The sequence below is a fragment of the Melozone crissalis genome, unplaced genomic scaffold, assembly GCF_028551555.1.
Source record: "Melozone crissalis strain CALT ecotype California unplaced genomic scaffold, PUWL_Pcris_2 ptg000005l_1, whole genome shotgun sequence".
Lineage (NCBI taxonomy): Eukaryota > Metazoa > Chordata > Aves > Passeriformes > Passerellidae > Melozone > Melozone crissalis.
Genome location: NW_026535783.1, coordinates 61,196,243 through 61,216,222, shown reverse-complemented (window position 1 = coordinate 61,216,222; position 19,980 = coordinate 61,196,243). Strand labels below are relative to the sequence as shown.

Genomic DNA, 19,980 nt, shown 5'->3' with positions numbered 1-19,980 from the left:
GCCGCCCGACCCCCGCGTGCCCCTCAGTCCTTCCGGGTTGGCGGGCACGGGTCCGCCCCCGCCCCGCCCCAAGGTCGGTGGGAGCCGCGGCGGCGGCACCGCGGGTGTGCGCGCGGCGTCGTGCGGGGCTGCCGCGGTGCGTGAGTGCGGCGGTGCGCGAGTGCGGCGGTGCGCGAGTGCGGCGGTGCGCGAGAGCGGCGGTGCGCGGAGCTCTCTGGAGGCCCGTGGAGCGGGGCTGTGCGGGCTCGGTGGGGGGCTACGGGAGGAGCGTGTGCGGGGCTCCGTGCGGGGCGTGTGCGCCGCGTCGTGAGGGGCTGCGCCGGCACCGCCTTATTCTCCTGGTGCGTGTGGGGGCCAGCCGCTGCTGGGGAGAAGGTACAGCGGCGCCACGCTGTCGCGGGGGAGGGAGGGAGGGAGGGAGCGAGCGTGGCGGGATGGGCGTGCGGGAGGAGGCAGGTGGTCCGGGAAGGGGCCTCCGGGAGCGGGGAGGTGGCGGCTGCGGGGTGTCCCCCGAGCGGGGACGGTGCATGGCGGGGGACGAGCCGCCCGCCCAAGGTCATTCGGTGGCCGCGGGCTATAAATAGTGACGGGAGAGAAAAGGGGCCGCTGCTGGGGGGCCCGGCGGGATTCCGGGCGAAGAGCGCATTCCCGGCTCCCCTGCCCGCAGCCCGGGGTGTCCTGCCCCAAGTGCGTGCTCTGCTGCGCCTCCCAAGCAGTGTCCCACCCTGGGTGACTCCTGAGGGAGCTGTGGCACGGATTGGAGTCGTTTGTTTGGTGCCTTGGGGCGCCGCGCTTTTCCCGTACCAAAGTTCCCGTTTTAAAGCAGCGGTGTAAAGAGAAAATGGCCTTGAGTCGCAGAAATGCGATCCCGGGTCGCGGCTGGTCGCGCCAGTTGCTTTGGTTAAGAGCTGTCTTACTTAATTTGGAAAAAAAAAAAAGTGTTTTTTTTTCTAGCCTGAAAGATAAAGGTGGTGAGGAATGATTGTCTCGTGCTACTGGCAGTCGACTGGTTCTAAACCTGCTGCGTTTACATGCCTTGTGTGCAGTGTCATTAATAACTCTTGATTTGTTTTCACATTTGCTGTAGGGGTTCCATACGTGGCAAGGAATTTGTTGTGAGGTCTGGGTGCAATGGCGAGCCTTCTGCGTGTTGCTGTGGGTGGATGCTCAGCTCCTGTTTTTGGCAATGTGCTCCCGTCGAAGGCGCGATCTGCAAAGGTGCTTTGCTTGCGAATGTTTAGAACCCACCAGGTGCTTGGGTCTCAGGCAGCTCCAAAGCCAGGTAAATTGATTAAAGGACTGTAAGCAATGTTTTATTTTAAAACATGAATTTAAATGGTTTCTTTCTTTTTTCTTTCTTTCAGATCTGCATTAGTACAGAAAAGACTTAAAATAGAAAGAACACTCTTAAATCATGTCAGCAGCGTACTTGAGTCAGTTGCAGCACAATTTTAGTCTGGCTTTATAGGGCTTACGCAGAAGGTGTTTGTGTTTATTATGAATACTTTGGATCCACGTAGTTTTTGTGGTTAGAGGGTTTGGGCTCCTGCTAATACTTTCCTTGCTTGAAGGAAGTATTTAAATAAATGCTTTTCTTAGTTCAAATCCTGAGTTCCTAATTAGTTTTGGTAGTGCAGCTATTTGCATGCATGTGAGAAAATATAGACCTCACAAAGACAACATCTGCTAGCATGAGTATATGCAGACATTATTATCCGATCTTAAAAAAACCTCTTAACTTTGTTTAGGAAACACATTGTATCACTTTGAAAAACTATTGATATGTATCTTCACGTGTAGGGTTTGTTAGTGTATTTGCAAAAAATTGCATTTCGGCAGATAATGGACAAGTTCTGGTATTTTCAGAAAAAAAAAACCTGGGAAAGGAGGCACTCTTATTTCCAGTTTCTGCTATGATCCTGGTACATGAATATCAGAACTGACAATTTTTTTCTCTATTCTGTACTGTATATAACCTGAGAGTTGGAAGGAAGACTGAAGAAGACCCTAGTGCAGATTTAATGCCCATTATTGCCCATTATTACTGATTGGGTTGTGTGTCCCTTGCAGAGACCCTGTTTCTGTGCAGATGTAGGATCTTAGTCTTTGCAAAAAATTAATGTGGAGAGTTGGACTGATTGCACACATGACATTTGGTTCTTCCAAATGTACACAGTAGGTGACTGCAATAGGTACTTGAGAGTGTGAGGAAAGTAGTGCTGCTGGAAACAGAAGTGTCTCCTAGTGAAAACATGACACAAAAGTAACAGGTAGTAGTTCAGAGAAGCCTGTGTTGTGTAGAATTTGTGGCAGTACTAACAGAAAATGGTGCATTTTGTGGTCCTTTCAACTTGGTGACTGAAGATTTTGGAACTTCTGAAGAAATGTCATGAGGGGAAGTTTCTTTACTCTGAGGGCTTCTGATAAATCTGTATCGCAGTTGTGTCCTGAAACCAGAATGTCTGTGATAGATTTGAGATGCTCTCAATTTTTTTTCCATGTTAAATATCAGAATGAAAGAGACATCTGTCAGTCTTCATATGGCAGATTGTCCCTTGGTTGGGAGCATAAACTGGAACATAGGAAACTAGGTTCAAAGTTCTTTTCCAAATACCCCAGGTAAGTGCCCTTTTTTGAGTTTGGAATCAATTTTGTATTTGGCTTTGACCACAAATTTCATCATGAAACTAAAGAGTCTCTTCTATTTTACTGAAATTGGTATGCTACTCTGTGTGTGTGAATTTTCTCATTTTTAAGAATAACTTTTGAAAAATTTTCCCACAAGAATGGAGAATTCTGATTAGTGTCATGTTTAATGCTCAGTGCTGCCCTGTCAAATCTGTTGTGTGGAAGCCCTTATGTAAGGATTAGTAGTATTCATGAAATGCAGTTATTTAATGTGGAGAATTACAAGTTTGGTAGTCTTTTGGTTGATAATTAAGCTGTCCGTGTAGTATGCTTTGGTAACATGTGATTTGTCATTTGCTAGAGGACAAATCAAGGAGAAAACAGCAATTTAATGACAAATTAGAAGCAGGGCTATTGCTTATATTTACTTTTTAAGTGCTCTTGAATCAAAATGGAACAGATTCAAAAGAACTGTGTTTTAGTCTTTCAGAAATTAGCTTTGATTATTGTAACACTTGGTAAAATCACTGTATTAGTAAGAAGAGTAAATTTTCTGAAAAGACTAGTGTCACAGTGATTCTTCTTAAGGCTGTAGTTATTACTTAGTCAGGTCAGCTTTCATTCCATCCAGGCTATGTTATGTGAAAGAGCAATAGCTGCTTGAGGAGAAGAAATATGGAGATACAGAGTCAGCTGAAAAGTGAACTTGGAGCATGGATAATTTTCTTACTGCCAGCTCTTGTGCTGCTACTTGCTTAATAGAACTATAGGAACTTTCATACAGATGTAAACAAGTATTCCCATAATCTGTGCCAGGTAGTCACTAGGACCAGTTACTTCAGAAACAGAGACAAAACTTTCTGAAGCCCTGGGAAAGGTGCACGTGGAGTGACTGAGCTTCCCAGTATACTCCCACATTAGTTTGTCCTACAGCTCTATGACTTTTACCCCTCTCTATTTTGGGATTTTAAATATCCTTTTTATTTTGAGGCTTATTTCTTAAATTTTCCTGCTTTTTTCTAAACCTGTAGCAGTTAATTTTTAATTAGTTCTCTAGGTAAGCTTTATTTTATTTATAAACAAAGAAATATTCTCCTTTAATTTCCCTTTTAAAAAAAAATCCTTATTTATGTAATAGGAGGGATCTGGTGTTCGTTTAATCTTCTGTATCGTTTTTTTTCTTTTTGCCAACGTCATATTGCTGTTCTTCGGAATATGTCCTCATCTCCAGGACAGGTGAGATGGTTTGTTTAAAGGTTATTCGAGTAACACTGAAAATAGGCATCCTGTTTTCAATCCCAGAACATGTGGCATATAGTCAAAACCTCTCCTTTATCTTTTCCCTAAGTCACTTTCTATTGGTTGATCCTGTTTTGTTGCAGACTAATTTCCAAAGTCAGGTTAAGGAGATCAAAAGACTGTATTTCCTGCTATAGGTTTGACTTATAATCTTCTCTAAGATTCTTGTAGATAGAAGTTACGTGGAGAAAGTCACAGTTATAGTTTTGTTTACTTGAAGTTTGACAATGTCTGCATTACACAGTTAGGATTGTAGTAAGGGAATGAAAGAGTGGCTTCTTGCTAGTTTTTTGAAGTTCTAAGTTATGTATGTGCCAGAGCATTTCACTGGAATGTATATTCCAAGACCTGTAAAATGTAATGATTCTACTTCTGATAGTGGGAGAATCTAAGTACTGTGTATCTTCTACTCTTTAAAAACTTAATGAGTCAAAAAGGTGCTCCAGGTATGTAATATCACTCAGTATTTGGAAGATGTCCATGATGTCGTAAAGCAGCACTAAAACATACTCAAGGCAGTACTTAAAGAGATTACCTGACATGAAGGATTAGAGAGACAATTTGTAGGCTTCACATTCTAACGTGACTTTGAACCCCTGACAGGGATAGCAGATGGGCTTCCTCAAAATAAAAACTAAATCAAGGTCCTAAGTTTATAACCCTAGTTTTCAACCTTTCAAAACTATTGACTTTGATGAAATTGCTGAATCCAAAACCAACAAACCAAATCTGTGTTAATCACAAAGCTTCCTCCAGCTCAAATATTGATCATACGCTGTTGTGTATGTCCGCACAGACAGGCAGGTGGGACAGCCATAAAGTCATGTCTAGAATCCAAAGGGTAAATTTATAATTTATTTCCATTACTTTGCTAACAGGATATTGCTGAAGCACCACCTGGGCAGAGGAAAACAAGCAGGGACACTGGCACCAGTAAATCATCACAGACCTGCTGTTCACATAGGCTTATCAAGAGTTATTTCCAGCTGAAAGTGAGCTTTGCAATCCTCTGTGCCAGTGTTCCACTTTTTAATGCTTTCTTCCCAAGACCTGTACTGCAGTTTTAAGATAGATCTTTGTTTTTGAGCTGTAGATATCTGCTCCATTTCGGTGCTGAATCATGTGGAGGCTCGGGGCAGTGTACTTGAAAAATGTCTGATACCTACTCTAGCTAAAAGCTGGCAAATGGACAGTTTGCTTATGTATTCATTTGCTTTTATATTTATGGATTGCTGGAGTTCTGGTAGTGGGATAGAGAAGAAAGGTAGGTAGGCAAACGAGACTTGTTGGATATTTATCTTGGATTTGAGCTCATAAAGCTCGGAGAAGGGCATGTTCCTCAGTGCTGGTCTGTGATCATTCTGTTTACTAAATAAGGTGCAAATACTTTCTATCTGAAAAAGTTGTACTAATTTTTATTGCATGCAAGATGTACCAATAAAGAAGGAAGTGAGGAATGAGGAAACATATCTGGCATCTAGTGAATGTATATTTCTGTCCTTTTACTCCTAGCCATTTACTCTTCTATTCTGATACTCCACACAGAAGCAGATGAGCAAAAGGAAATTAGAAGCATCTGTTGTCATTTGAACCTTAGGAGCTATAGAAGATTTGCTTGAGAAAAATAAAAGCTTTAGTCAAATGTCTTTGTACCTTTAAATTTGCAGTTATCTATTTCCTTTATGCTATAATTTATTCCTTCCCCTATTTTCCCCCATGTTTTCCCCTCCCTTTTTTCCTTCCTCCTTTCCCCTTGTTTTTCCCTTCCCCTATTTTCCCCCACGTTTTCCCCTTCCTTTCCTCCCCTTTGGCTTTCTTGTGCTACACAAACTTTCAAAAGGAGAAAAGGGAAAGTAGGACTTCAGTTCTTAACTTCTCTCAGTGCTTTTTGAAAAGTGTTTTACATCCTATCATACCCTAGAGCTGCTTCCTCTCTGAAATTCTGGTTGGTCTCTGTTATCCTAACAAATTTCAATCTTCTAGGTTTCATTCCTGCTTCTAAAAGACAAGAGAGCTCATTTCCACCAAGTTGATTTAGTGAAAATCAGAAGCAGTACTTTATTGTGTAGTAATTAGAAGAGATAAGGAGAAAAGTCTCTTCAAATGACAAGAGTAATTTGAGTGACAGCAACAGTTACCATAGCTGGTAACAAGTGGTTAGTGCTGCTGTGGTGGGTATGGCCTGAGTTGCACGGTGATGCTTAGATTTGGTGTATGCTGGTGGAACAAATCATTGCAAAGCTCTGTTACCTTTGTGGATCTGTTGTTTTAGATGTGCATTCTTGCTCCTGTTTTGGCTTTATGTTCTATGAATGTATGTGTTTCTGAATCTGAGTGTTGTCTTGTGATTAAAATATTTCAGATGTTCTGCAACATATAAAACATCACAACACTTCTATCTTTAAATTATATGTTACCATTTTATTAGTCAAATTTCAAAGGCAAAGATTAAAAATAAAAGTAGAAGTAATTTGAATCATAGAATCATTAAGGTTGGAGAAGACCTCTAAGATCAAGTCCAACCTTTGACTGAACACCACCTTGTCAATTAAGCCATAGCGCTCAGTGCTACATCCAGACGTTTCCTTAGCACCTCCAGGGATGGTGGCTTGACCACTTCCCTTTAGCAACCCATTCCAGTGCTTAACCATCCTTTCAGTGAAGAAGTTCTTTCTGATGTCCAACCTGAACTTCCTGTGGTTCAGTAAAACCTCCCCTGGTGCAGCAATTAGAAGTAATGAACTTCTTTGTCTGGTGAGCTGTCATTCTGTCTTGTTGGATGTGTTAGTATTTTTATTAGTGTGTTAGTAGGCTGAGAAATGGGTATTTAAGTACCAGTTCTTAGCAGCTCTGTACTGGTTTTTCAGAACATAGTAAGTTGACAGTAGCTTGAAAATTTCTAACTAAAAACATTTTCAGATTGCCAACTTTAGGCACATTGTAGTCCACGTTCAATTTCACAGATTATTTATTTTGGTATTTTAAATCTAAATCTAGTTCCTCAAAGCTCTTATATTGTAGTGTGTTTTTAGCTTTTTTTTACTTGTTTCTATCTGAAAGTCAAAAGGAGGCCTTCCTAAAATTTGCATTCTTTGCTTCGTACCATTTTTTGTAGCACAATACACAGTACTGTTGGACAATTTAAAAAGAGATATGTAATTTTAAACAAGCCTCTCATCCACTTTCTCCCTTTTTTTAGGTTTGTGATTTCTTTGGTGGGTTTTGTTGTTGCTGTTGCTTGATCATTAATATGAGTGACCGCTTAGATTGCGCAAATTATAGTTTATTAATATTCATGTGGTGTTGCATAGTAATGTCACAATCCAGGTTTAAATTCTGGATAGATGTAAGTGAAAGCTGGTACAGGATTCAGCCTATATGTTGGACTGCATGCTGTCAGTGTAATTAAAGTAATGTAATAGTTTTATGTGTGATTTTCTACTTGAGCCTGTGTATTCATAAATAATGTATTTAAACACTTGTTTGGATCAGAGGAGTTTATCTCTCAGATACAAGACTGAAAGCCCCCAAACTGTACTTGAATTAAGTTAGATGTTTGTAATTTGAAAACTTTAACTAAAACATAAATTTCAGCTTCAGCAGTTTCCTGGTGTTACTTAGTGGAGCTTTGAACAAGTTAAGACAAGTAAATAACTTTGATGATAAATACTTTGTAGAAACTAGTAGCTGGATATTAATTTATTCTTCAACTACTTCTGAATTCACATTTCTCATTTCTGTGGCAACTTTTAGAGTACCTTATTGATATAGTTACACCTTTCAGTGTCCTTTGTGGTATGTATGTTGCATTCAATAATTTGGCATAATTTGATATACATTACAAACATATTCAGTTAAAATGCAGTTCCACTGTTCAAGCTCATTTATTTCTTTCTTCACAATAACCTGGAAGTGACTAGAAAGCGATTTAAATTCTGGCCTGAGGCAGCATGTGTTATCACCAGTACACCAGGTATTGTGTGAATCATAATGCCAGTTACACAATCAGAGCTGTGTAAATGACAACGAGTATGAACTGCACCAAACACTTGTTACTGCTTGTGTGGCTCATTGTGCTCACCTGCTGATTGCTGAGAAAATAAGTCTCTCTAGGAAGATGGTGTAATTTAAGGAAATGTAAACGATGTTCCTGGAAAATAGCATTCTGCTTCCTCCTCAGGAGAGAGAATTGCTAACTGTGACATGTGTTTGCATGTGTCTGTACACATTGAAGAGTGTCCCTTATACCAGTTAATTAATGTTTAGTACAACTAATGCTGTCTTATCTGCCACTCTTACAGGAATTCCATATAAGCAACTGACTGTGGGTGTCCCCAAGGAGATATTTGAGAATGAGAAGAGAGTGGCTCTGTCACCGGCTGGAGTTCAAGCCTTGGTTAAGCAAGGCTTCAATGTTGTGGTGGAATCTGGTGCTGGAGAAGGTTCTAAATTTTCTGATGACCATTACAGAGAAGTTGGAGCAAAGATCCAGGGGACCAAGGAAGTCTTGGCTTCTGATTTGATTGTGAAAGTAATTACTTTATTAGTATATTTCCTATTACATTGTTTTTGGAGAAATGTATAAGTAATTTTTTTTCTGATAATCTGTGGAAAATTCAGTAAGTAAGGTAATTTAAATTAGTGTTTTCCATTTTGAGTTCTGATTCAAGCTTTGGGTTTTTTTTAATAGCTCAGGCATGCACCTACACTAAAAAAAAGGAAATGACAGTGTTGAAAAAAATGTGGATAATATCTCTAGCAAGTTTTTAACTACCTAAGAGTTGTGTTCTAGAGTGAGGTAGACTAGTTCTGGAATCTAGTCAGATGAGATACCTGCTCTAAGAAATCTTTTGTCCCAAATTGGTAACATATAACTCTAGTTACTTTTTAAATAGTGCTGTTTGTGATTTAGAAAATAAGATTAACTTCTCATTCACAGCAAAGATGTGTTTAAAATTTTGAGAAAAGAACTAAAAGCAATCTTACTTGAAAGGTCTTAGGTTGTGCAGAGTCTTGAAGGGAAAAAAAGAGAAAAAATACCTTTGCCTTATTGAGGCTTCCTTCAGTTGCTCTGTTTAAAATTATCCCATCAGCATTGAACATTGAATTTCTGTGAGCTGCTTTATGAACAATGCTTTTAAGTAGGTTTCTGTTTGGAGAAAAGTGAGAAACTGAGAAGTGAATATAGATGAAGATGAGTGTTTGCTGGACATCTGGCATGAAATTCCGTGTATGTAGTCGTGCACTGCAACCTTATTTGTGATTCTTAGTTTGTAGAGCTTAATTGTCATATCTGTTGCATAGTCATTGTGCTTAAAAATAGTGGGTTTGGGGGTAGCTGATTGTAACAAAAGCGACTGCCAGTTAAAGGTCATCAGACCTTGGTGAAGGTGTGTGCTGATGAGGTGTTTGCCCTGTCACCAATCCACCTAGAGCCAATTCCATGATGTGGACTGCAGCTGATAAGTGCAGTTACTCAGTTCAGTTGTGTAAATTGCCTTTGATGTACTTTCTTCTTTCTGTACTTTTTGTATGGGAATGGATAGACTACAACCTGAGAGAAAGTAATTGAATGTGTTCTGATTTTTTTCCTCTGATTAACTTAGAAACTTCTTTTTCAGGTGAGAGGTCCTATATATAACTCATCTCTAGGTGTACATGAGGCAGATCTTTTCAAGACAGCAGCAACCCTGATTAGTTTTATCTACCCAGCACAAAATCCAGACCTCCTGGAAAAACTTGCAGAAAAAAAAGCTACTGTCTTGGCTATGGATCAGGTTCCACGGGTCACCATTGCTCAGGGATATGATGCACTTAGCTCCATGGCCAACATTGCTGGGTATGATTTTTTTTTGCTTCTTTAAGTATAGCTGGATTAAAGTCATGTGCTTTGATATTAGGTATATCTAAAATGATTCTACATCTGTGTTTTCATGCAGAGCTGTTTCAAGCAGGGTAGTGTTAAAGTTTTTTATGGTTAGCTTTATAGCAGATCAGAGCAATGCTTTTAAAATAAACAAAACTGAATACAATTCTTCTAATTCCTTGACTGTTTTGTCTAGCCCCTTTTTGCTCTGAACTAAGTTATCTTGAATACAGATTGTCTGTCATGGGGATCTGGTATTGTTAGGAGCTAACTAACCCGAAGAACACTCAGTGTGAATGGAATTGCCATGGCAGTTACAAACAAAAGATCAAATATTGTCAGACGTCTCCATAGAAGTATGAATAAAGACTATTGAGCTTGTGTTCAGTGGTAAAATACTAAGCTTGCTTTATCCTACACATATACTGTGGTCAAATATTCATCTTTTAGATTGATGTAATGAATGGAATTTACTGAATCTGAGAAAACACTGATATGTGTTCGTCCTTGATTGACAGTTACAAGGCTGTGGTCCTGGCAGCAAATCACTTTGGTCGATTTTTCACGGGTCAAATCACAGCTGCTGGCAAAGTTCCTCCAGCAAAGGTATGTTTCATTAAACAAACATTGTGGCAAAAGAAAATGTGAATTTCTTAGCAAAGGTAGCTGTTGCGGAAACTATGTTAAAAGGCTTTTTTCCTGCCTTTGGGCTGTTTCTAGACACTTCAGAAATCACTGTAATTTATTCTCATACCACTTTTTGTTCACATCTGTTCTGGTTTTGTTTTGGGAATAATAGAATAATTTGAATTTTATTTAAGGTTGCTTAGTTTTAAACATCAGATTAGCTATAAGGGGTTGGATTAATTTTTTTTCAAAGTATGAGAAGGTAAGAAAGCAGTTAAAAAAATTCAGAGAGACTGGTATTTCTTGTGCATTGGGGAGTGCAATGGAAAGATTTACTTGATTGGAATTACAGGTGGATTGGATTGAAATGAAATGAAATTAGAATTAGGGAAGGAAAAAAGGAAGATATCAAGGAGAAAACCTATGTTTACTTAGAGAAACTACTAGCTACAGAAGAGTTGCCTCTTAGATATATGTAATTAGGAGTTACAGCTTTTAAACTCTTGGATATATGGGGCAACTCTGCCCAATTAAATTTGGTTTTATCATAAAGTATCTAGTTTAAATGGCTGGTTAATGAGATTTATCATTTTAGGTGCTGATCATTGGAGGAGGGGTTGCTGGCCTGGCTTCTGCAGGAGCGGCAAAATCGATGGGTGCAGTGGTTCGTGGATTTGATACTAGGTAAGGGTGTGAAAATTGTAATAAACAATTTGAAATTACTTGAAGATTGTTTATGGCTGTATTAGAGTGAAATGATTTGTACTACACTGAGTCACAATTCACTTCCTACTATTTCTATGCCATTATTAGTCCTTTATGTTTTATTTTGAAATCTGTCTAAAACTTTTCCATTTTTATTTTAATTCCCTTCTTAAGTACTCTTGATACTTTTATCTTTAGATTCAAGAACATTTATGTTTAATTCTCTGATGTTGTCACTGTTCACCTAACACTGAAATTTAGTCTCTTTAACGTGATGTCATATGATGCGAAATAAATTACAGAATTTTGGGAAGCCACAACTTCAAACACCCACCCCCTGGTAATTTTCCCCGTGAAAATAAGATTTACTTATACTTCCCATCTCACAGTTTAAAGACAAGGTCATGGGTTCTGTGCTTATCTCCCATTTTTGGCACCTTTGTTTGGGCTGTAGATTTACCAAGTCATGACAACAGAAATGCATGAGGAGAGTTAATCAGCAGAGCCTCAGCTTTGAGGTTTTTCTTGAAGCAACTCTGCTGACTATATAGGAAACCATAGGCTACCTTCATTCCTTATTCAAGTCTGACTGGAACCTGAATTTATCAGTGCAATTATTTTTTGCACTGAATACAGAAAGCTGAGGACTTTTGTTATGGTCTCCTTAATACTAAAGTAAGTTTTACATCACTTGTCTGAAGATTGCTACTTAAGTCACTGGTCATGATGTATTTTTAAAGTAGTGGTTTTTCTCTCAACTACAATTTTCTTTTTCTAGAGCTGCAGCCCTGGAACAGTTCAAGTCTCTTGGTGCTGAGCCGTTGGAAGTAGACATAAAGGAATCTGGAGAGGGACAAGGTGGTTATGCTAAAGAAATGTCCAAAGAATTTATTGAAGCCGAAATGAAACTCTTTACCAAACAGTGCCAAGATGTTGACATTATCATCACTACAGCACTTATTCCAGGTATGCTTGATGTGGAAAATGAAAATTTTCATTCTTCTAGGTAAATTGTTTTTTTTTGAAGTTTATGCATCTGCATAAAGATAGAGGAGATAATAAATTATGTCTGTGTGAACGTTCACCTTTATGCTTCTGTGATAAAGGCCTGGTTTTAAAGTATGTCCTTTTTTTTTAAACAACTTTTGTTTTCATGGACGATCAGTATGAATCAAATATTGTCATGTTTTTCTTACTAAGAAAGGAGTGTTTAGTAATAAAGTGAGAATATATAATTCTCTTGCATATCTATTGCATCACGACTACACAACTACTTCTGCTATACAACTTGTGCACTGAAGCAAGTCTGATTGAAATGGAACTGTGCTTTGTAATAGAAACACAGTAAGGTAGAGCTTAGATTTTAGTGCTTTGTGTTGCACAATGTCTCTATTTTACTAGCTGGCAATGTGGTGGCTCTTTTTTTTAAAATTTTTTTTTGTTATGACTGAAATTGTGAGATTGGACTGTCAGTTTGCTGGCAGAATTGGACTTATCTTTGGTAGACTACCATGCATAACTTTCCTGTATGCTTTTGGAGCAGAATGTTCTAGCATTTCTTCTGTCTTTCTAAAAAAACCTTTGTGTGTTTTTTTATCCTAGGTACCAAATACTTGAAAATTTTGCTTACAAAATTAAAGCTTATATATAGAGCAAAGAGAAGTCATCTCCTAAGCTCAACAGATAGAAAGCTGTATTTTGCGTTTAACTTGCTATGCCTTGTTTTGTCAGGCAAAAAAGCTCCAATCTTGTTTAAGAAAGATATGATTGAATCTATGAAGGAAGGTTCAGTTGTTGTGGATTTAGCTGCAGAAGCAGGTGGAAATATTGAGACTACAAAGCCTGGGGAAATGTATGTTCATAAGGTGAGCATTTTAATCTACAGTTCATTCTCAGTTCACCTGGACAAAACTGTAAATTGTATGCTGAAAATAAGCAGCTGGATTTTCAGCAGTCTTTCAGCTGCTTTGGTCTCAAGTAATCCTTTAGATTTGCATTTGGTCACTATTTAAATAGATCAATTTGAATATTTTTAAAGAAACTAACACCTTTGTATAGTGTTAATTTGGTTGTTAATGGATATTACAGAATTCTTGCTACTTAAAATTCCAAGTCCAGTGTTTGTCTCTTCTGAGTTGAAGGTGGGATTTGATATCTATTTCTTGGTCTAGCTAAAAAACACAGCAGTAGCGATAGGTTCTTTGATTTGCTTATTACCTCCCGTGGCTGGAGAGAAACATTTCCTGTCACAGGCAAAGCTAAGCAGGTTCAGACTCTCAGTGTTTACTTCAGTACAAAGTCTCTGGCTTACTAAGTACTATTTCAGCTTCAGGAGGGTGCTGACTTTGCTTTTCTTTATCTTCCGTAATGTGAGTGTGTTGTCCATAGAGCATCCAAAGCACTTGAAACCCAAAGTAGATGTAGCATAAATTGGTTCCTTAAAGAAAGTCCTTTGGTCTGAACTGAATTACTTTGGTTTTGCTCCAGTGTTCATTTGCTCAGTTGAGAACTTGTCTTTCTGCTTTTTGGGTTTTGTTTTTGATGCTTATGTGAAGTCTGCTAACAATTACAGAAATCTGAGTGATGAGATTTATAGTAGCAGATTTCCTAGGGTGTAATTTGGTAATGCAAGTATATAATGCCTTTATTTGGGAAGCCTGTAGGACGCTGCTGCCATGGTTGTTGTTGACATAAGCAGAAATCTGTTTGTATATATCAAAGAATCACATGTTGCGCTTGTCTTTGTGGCTTTCTAGGGCTTTTGATGTCATTGCTTAAAACTGAAACTAGAGAATGTGGAAGAGAAGTAAGCAGATACTTGCATGAAGGGTTTATATGGAACACTTTAGTCAGAGGAGTGTTACCCCTGGATTTAGTGTACTGTCTCTGTGTTATGGAAAATAGGAGCAGTGCAGAACTATTAGGATTGTGCCAGAGCATTGCATTAGGAAGCCACAGGATGGATCTTAGCTGTAAGTTGTGGGAGCAGTGTTTTAACGCATGCCTGCTTTTGAGCACCTCAGAGTATATGCCAGCCTCAGCTTCCCATTCTTTCCTAAAGCCTGATATCCTTTAGTTCTCATTAGTTCTTTAAGCAGTGAGGATATATTAGGCTACATTTTTACATCCATATGAACTCAGACATATTTCTTGCACAGCTCTGAGGGAGCTCCCTTCACTCCAGTGGTATACAGAAACTTGTCTCCCCTGCCTGCCTTCCAGAAAAACTGAGAAGATGCCAAGCATTAGATGGATGAATCTGTTATCTGATTGCTTAAAGAATTTGGGTTCTGAGAGAATGTAGGATTTGGAGAAGACAAGCTCTTGCACCAATATGTCTCCTGTCTGTGAAGTCTTGTTGCTAATAGAGTTTAAGGTTTTGGAATTGATCATGTTGGATTCTGTAGCTACTGTGAGTGATCTGTCCCTGACGTAGTAGAGTCAGAACTGCAGGTAACCAATTTAGTTGAGATTATAAACCAAGATAAATCAACAGTTTGGATAGATATTTCTAGAAGGATATACTGGAAGAGATGATGCTCTTTCAGAGATTGTACAAATCCTTATTGTTTTACTTGGATTTTTTTCAGGGTGTTACACACATTGGGTACACAGATCTACCTAGCAGAATGGCTACTCAGGCCAGTACCCTGTATTCTAATAATATTATCAAACTTCTGAAAGCTATTAGTCCTGACAAAGAGAACTTCTACTTTGATCCAAAAGATGACTTCGACTATGGGACTCTGGATCATGTTATTAGAGGAACTGTAGTAATGAAGGTGAGCCACTAAATACTCTATAAATACTCTATTCTTAATTTGTGAGTACAGACCTATCATTTATAATTTCTGTCTCTTCAAAATGTGTTCAGAGATACTGCATGTCAGCAGATTTCAGAGGTGGCTTGGTGGAGCGTATGGGTAATGGTGTGTTTATTTAGCTGAAAATTCCTCTGTTTCTTTTTAGTCTTGTCTTCTTGTCAAGGTTAAATCTAATGTATTTACCAATGAAAAATAGGAAAAAAGATAAAGTTTGTGTGTTTTGTGTGATAAAAACATAGCTACTTAAAACATATTTGAGGCTTTACCACACCAAAGCATTCTTCCAGAAAAACATTTTTCCCTTTAAAAAATAAAAAGTGTTCCATTTATAGTAAGAGAAAAAAATGGTGAAACTAGAATATGCAAAATAATTGAAGCTTTATCAGAAAATAATAAAATAAAAACTCAGGGCATAGACTTCAGCTCTCCCAGGTCATTGAAATGGTGAGTACAGCTCAGTGCTGATAGCTCCACAGAGGCCTGAAGATTAACAAAGAATGTGGGATATCATCCTTGGGTTTCTATCTGAGGTCTGGAAAGGCTGTGCTTACAGTTCACATCTGTAGCAGATTTTGTTATTTCCAAGACTTAGTTTTATTTTGCCTAGATGTTTTCCATTTAAGGAACTTTATCTCTTTACTTTTCTCTTGTTTCTGCTCTGGAGCCTTGTGCTGTGTCTTCACCAGGTACTCTTGGATACTAATATCAAATCTTGTCTGAAGAATGTGTAAACCAGTATGAGTAACTTGGTCGTGCCTTGCAAACTTCTGCTGATGCAGAAAAAGAGCTTGTTCCTGGGCATGGCTGTAGGATGTTAGCACTCGCCTGAATTGCAGGATTGAGAAGAAAAGTACTAAGCATATTCCATGCTAGGCATAACTGTAAATATCTCTTGTCAGGATGGCAAAGTGATTTTCCCAGCACCTCCACCAAAAAACATTCCTCAGGGAGCACCAGTGAAGCAGAAGACTGTAGCAGAGCTGGAAGCAGAAAAAGCAGCTACTATTACACCTTTTAGAAAAACCATGACTACTGCGTCTATATACACAGCAGGTAGGCAACTTCCATAGCTGGAGAGCCAGTGTAGAATACTTCTCATTTGACTAATACTTTTGAATGACCCATCATCTAACTCATTTAATTGAATAGCTATTTGGGGAGCAATTGATTGGCTGGTGTATCCTGATGCAAAATCAGCATAGTGTAAGAATTGCTTGAGAGGGAAAATAAAACTTCTGAAATTTTACCAAAAGTGAAATACCAAAAGTATTTGACATTCCAACACGTGCTGATTCTCTGCATATATGTATGTTTGACTGTACTTAAATATTAGTAAAATGGTTAAAAAGCAGGAAGGACTCCTGCCGGGGACTGTGCCCCAACTTTGCAGCAGAGTCAGTTCAATGGCTTTTGCTTTCTTCAGATTTTACTGTATTGTGTGAGACTTAAATGGCCACAGTCTACTGAAGTATTGGAAGTAGGACTTTGCTTTGACAAAGTGTATCAGAACTTTTGCATGAAGTAATTAATGAATTCAGTAGTCTTAATTTTAATCCCTGTTCTTCATGCATATGCTTTGATACATCTGAGCAATATCTCAACATAATTGTGACTTCTACGTTTTTTCCTACAGAACAGGGGAGTGACAGGATTCAGTCAGTGTTGGTGTAGAAACCTATCTTAGCCGCATTGTGTCCATGTGTAACAAATATGTGTGGATTGTATGTATGGCTTTATTTTCTGTTACAAAGGAAAGATTAGCACTGAAAGAATGTAGTGTATTTGAAGAAATTATCTCCCTGATTTTGAAACCAGTCCATGCAGAGAACTCCATTTTGCTTTTGTGTCAGTACTAGGCTCCTGTTTGATACAGTTTAAATGTAAGAAGTTATTGAAAAGTTACAGAGCTTTCCTGTGCTTTTCTTCTAGGTTTAGCTGGTATGTTAGGGCTGGGCGTTGTAGCACCTAATGATGCTTTCACACAAATGGTGACAACGTTTGGCCTCTCTGGGATAGTGGGGTACCACACAGTGTGGGGTGTGACTCCTGCTCTGCACTCCCCACTTATGTCTGTGACTAATGCTATCTCAGGTAAGTGGCTGTCACACAGCCTCTTGTTCTCTACTTGAAGCAGCCACAGCTCCTTTTACCTGAATTAGTACTGGTGTGCATGTTTGAGTTTACTTTCATAAATAGCAAGGAAACCTGAAACAATGTGTTCTGAGAGTATCTTTTTTTTCAAAAGAAAGGCAAATGTGATGTTTTAATTTATCCTTTTGATATCCTTTTAATTTTCTGAAGTAATTTTTACACTTGACCTATTTGCTTAAAAGTTTGTTTTATTTGGAGTGATACAGTCTCCTTTCATAGACCACATCTTTTCTCCCATCTCTTCAAAAGATTGCCCCGAAAATAATTTAATCTTTCATATTTTTTACATTCTTCCATTCATCTCCTAAAACTATGTGTTTTGAGAGAGGGGAAAAAAGAAAATCAATCCTAAAATATCCATAAAATTCATAATTCTTATAAGTAAGATTTTGTATATCTGTGTTTGGCTATATGTGGATCTGCTTTGATTATTATAAACAAAGTTTCTTTTATTGAGCACGTACTTGGCTAATTCTGCACCTGGGGCACTGTTCTTCAAAACTACATTCATTTACTTGTTTTTTTTTCTTTCTTTTTTTCTTTTGAAGCATGTTTGTATTCCTGAAAAAGACTGTGGTAGTCTTCTTTTAACCATTAATGTGTGAAGTAGGGGTCAAAATTTGAGTTGAAAGGAAATTTCCTGTAGGTGTAGCGCCTTTTATGATTACACAGTAACCTCTTCCAGTAATGCTTTTATCTCTTCTAAATAGGTCTGACTGCAGTTGGTGGGCTGGTACTGATGGGAGGACACTATCTCCCTCAAGACATTTCCCAAAGCCTAGCAGTGCTTTCAACCTTTATATCTTCAGTCAATATTGCAGGTATGAATGTTAGCTTTTCTCCTGAGGATAACTTCAAGTACTAGGGTAATTTTTAAATTTCTTGTAGTTATTTAATTGTATAATTCCAGAAATACTAGTGTGAGAATAGACTCTGAGAAGCATTTATCAATAAAAACCCTCCAATTTTCACAGTAGTTATTGTAGATATTTTGCATACCCTGTGGAGTAAGCTCTTTTAGGAATTATTTAAATGTGCATTTTCCTTTCATAAATTTGGCTGGTGATTGTATACAATATTTTTTTCCTGTGTAACCCAAGGGGGTAGTTGTAGAGGATTTCTACTGGTATTAATTTTCCTACTTGAAATGCATACTAGCAGCATAGAACAAAATTCTGTTTTTTTGAGCTTCATAAGTCCCAGCTTCAATAATAAAAAGGCAACAAAGTTAGCAATGTGACTTAGAAATACTGCTTTTGCTAGAGCAGGTTGGGAAAAGAGTGCAGTCATAAACTAAGCTGTATCCTACAGTCAGTGTAGAGTATGGAGCCAGAGCAATTCCTCTTTTTCTTCTGAAAAGGCTAAAAGAGACAGCAAAATCTAACACTGATTATGCTTTTGTTTCCTAGTAGTTTTCCAGATTGCTAGCTTTATTGGTTGCTGAATCATGTGGTAATATGGTATTACTAAATACTTCTCTTATAATTTGGCATGTGCTTGATTTCAGATTTTATTTTTTTAAGATTGCTCCTTTACTTTGTCCAGGTGGCTTTTTAGTTACACAGAGAATGCTGGATATGTTCAAACGTCCCACAGACCCTCCTGAGTACAACTACTTGTACCTGCTCCCTGGTGGTGTATTTGTAGGAGGCTATGCAGCTGCTCTCAGCAGTGGCTATTACATTGAACAAGTAAGACGATAACTTCATGGCTCTTAGCCCAGTGCTCAGTGTTATGTTTCTTCATGCCTCTTCTGTGGAGGAGTAGATAACAAATAATCCAAGGTCTTTCCATCAGCTGCATGTTCCCACAAGGCTAATCTGAAGCTGATTAACTGTGAGCTTGCAGTCACATAGCTAACATACTTTAAAAGCTCTGCTGTTGTTTGGTTTTGTGTTAACATAGCAGGTGCTTTTATTTATTGGACTGTTTTCCTAAACTGCAGTCTAAATAATACAGTAACTACAGAAATCAGTCTTTGTTTTAAATGTTTCTGAAATGTTTCAGCTTGGCATGACAGTTAAAAAAGGATGGGATCAGTTTTCAGTGCAGAGAAATGTACAATATATATATATAACTATATATTGTTATATATAGTTATATAAATGGTTATTGTATACTATAACACCTTTTATAGTAAACTTTTGTTTACATTTGTTTTAATAGTAAGAAAAATCACTTTGTATTGCCTTGTGCATTTGGAAAAAGTGAATCCAAACATACTGTTATAGCAGAGCCTTGTAATGTATTTGTGTTTTGTCAATTATCTGGACATTTATAGCTCAGTTCATGTAAGTTTGTTTATACTTTTTGCAAACAACAGTTACAGAATGCCACAGAATCATTAATGTAGGAAAAGACCTTTAAGAACATCAAATCCAGCTGTCAGCCTTGCACTACCACCATGGTCACCACTAAACCATGTCCTCAAGTACCATATCCACAAGTTTTTTCGAACACTTCCAGGGATGGTGACTCCATTTTCTAGGCAGCCTGTTCCAAAGTTTGGCCATGCTTTCCATGAAAAAAAATGTCCTGATATCTAATATAACCTTCCCCATGAACTTGAGGCCACTTCCTCTTGTCCTCTCACTTGTTACCTGGGAAATGAGACCAATTCCCACCTGGCTACAATCTCATTTTGAAGAATTGTACAGAGTAATAAAGTCTCCATTGATCTTCCTTTTCTCCAGACTGAACAGCCCCAACTCCTTCCTCATCAGACTTCTGCTCCAGATGCTTCATCAGCTCAGTTGACCTTCTCTTGACTTGCTCTTTATTAGAGTGAGGGGTCCAAAACTAGACATAAGATTCGAGGTGTGGCTTCTCCAGTGCTGACTACAGGGGAATGATCACAGTTTTACTCCTTCTGGCCACACT

At 38.4% G+C, this 19,980-nt stretch overlaps 1 protein-coding gene across 3 annotated transcripts in view; it reads left to right on the top strand.

Moving 5' to 3' along the window:
* Positions 1-67: 67 nt before the first annotated feature.
* The window catches only part of NNT (nicotinamide nucleotide transhydrogenase), a 42,616-nt gene continuing 22,703 nt past the window's right edge, over positions 68-19,980 (top strand). The window contains exons 1-13 of one of the 3 annotated variants that reach the window (XM_054282994.1): positions 68-136; positions 1,088-1,282; positions 8,229-8,458; positions 9,549-9,766; positions 10,312-10,399; positions 11,016-11,104; positions 11,904-12,091; positions 12,857-12,990; positions 14,716-14,907; positions 15,849-16,002; positions 16,879-17,040; positions 17,811-17,921; positions 18,646-18,791. In XM_054282994.1, coding sequence (XP_054138969.1) covers positions 1,132-1,282; positions 8,229-8,458; positions 9,549-9,766; positions 10,312-10,399; positions 11,016-11,104; positions 11,904-12,091; positions 12,857-12,990; positions 14,716-14,907; positions 15,849-16,002; positions 16,879-17,040; positions 17,811-17,921; positions 18,646-18,791 — 1,863 coding nt within the window. In that variant the 5' untranslated portion in view covers positions 68-136; positions 1,088-1,131. Of the gene's footprint in view, positions 153-269; positions 342-1,087; positions 1,283-8,228; positions 8,459-9,548; positions 9,767-10,311; positions 10,400-11,015; positions 11,105-11,903; positions 12,092-12,856; positions 12,991-14,715; positions 14,908-15,848; positions 16,003-16,878; positions 17,041-17,810; positions 17,922-18,645; positions 18,792-19,980 lie in introns of those variants that run through there. The other 2 variants (XM_054282979.1, XM_054282986.1) reach the window with 2 other exon arrangements.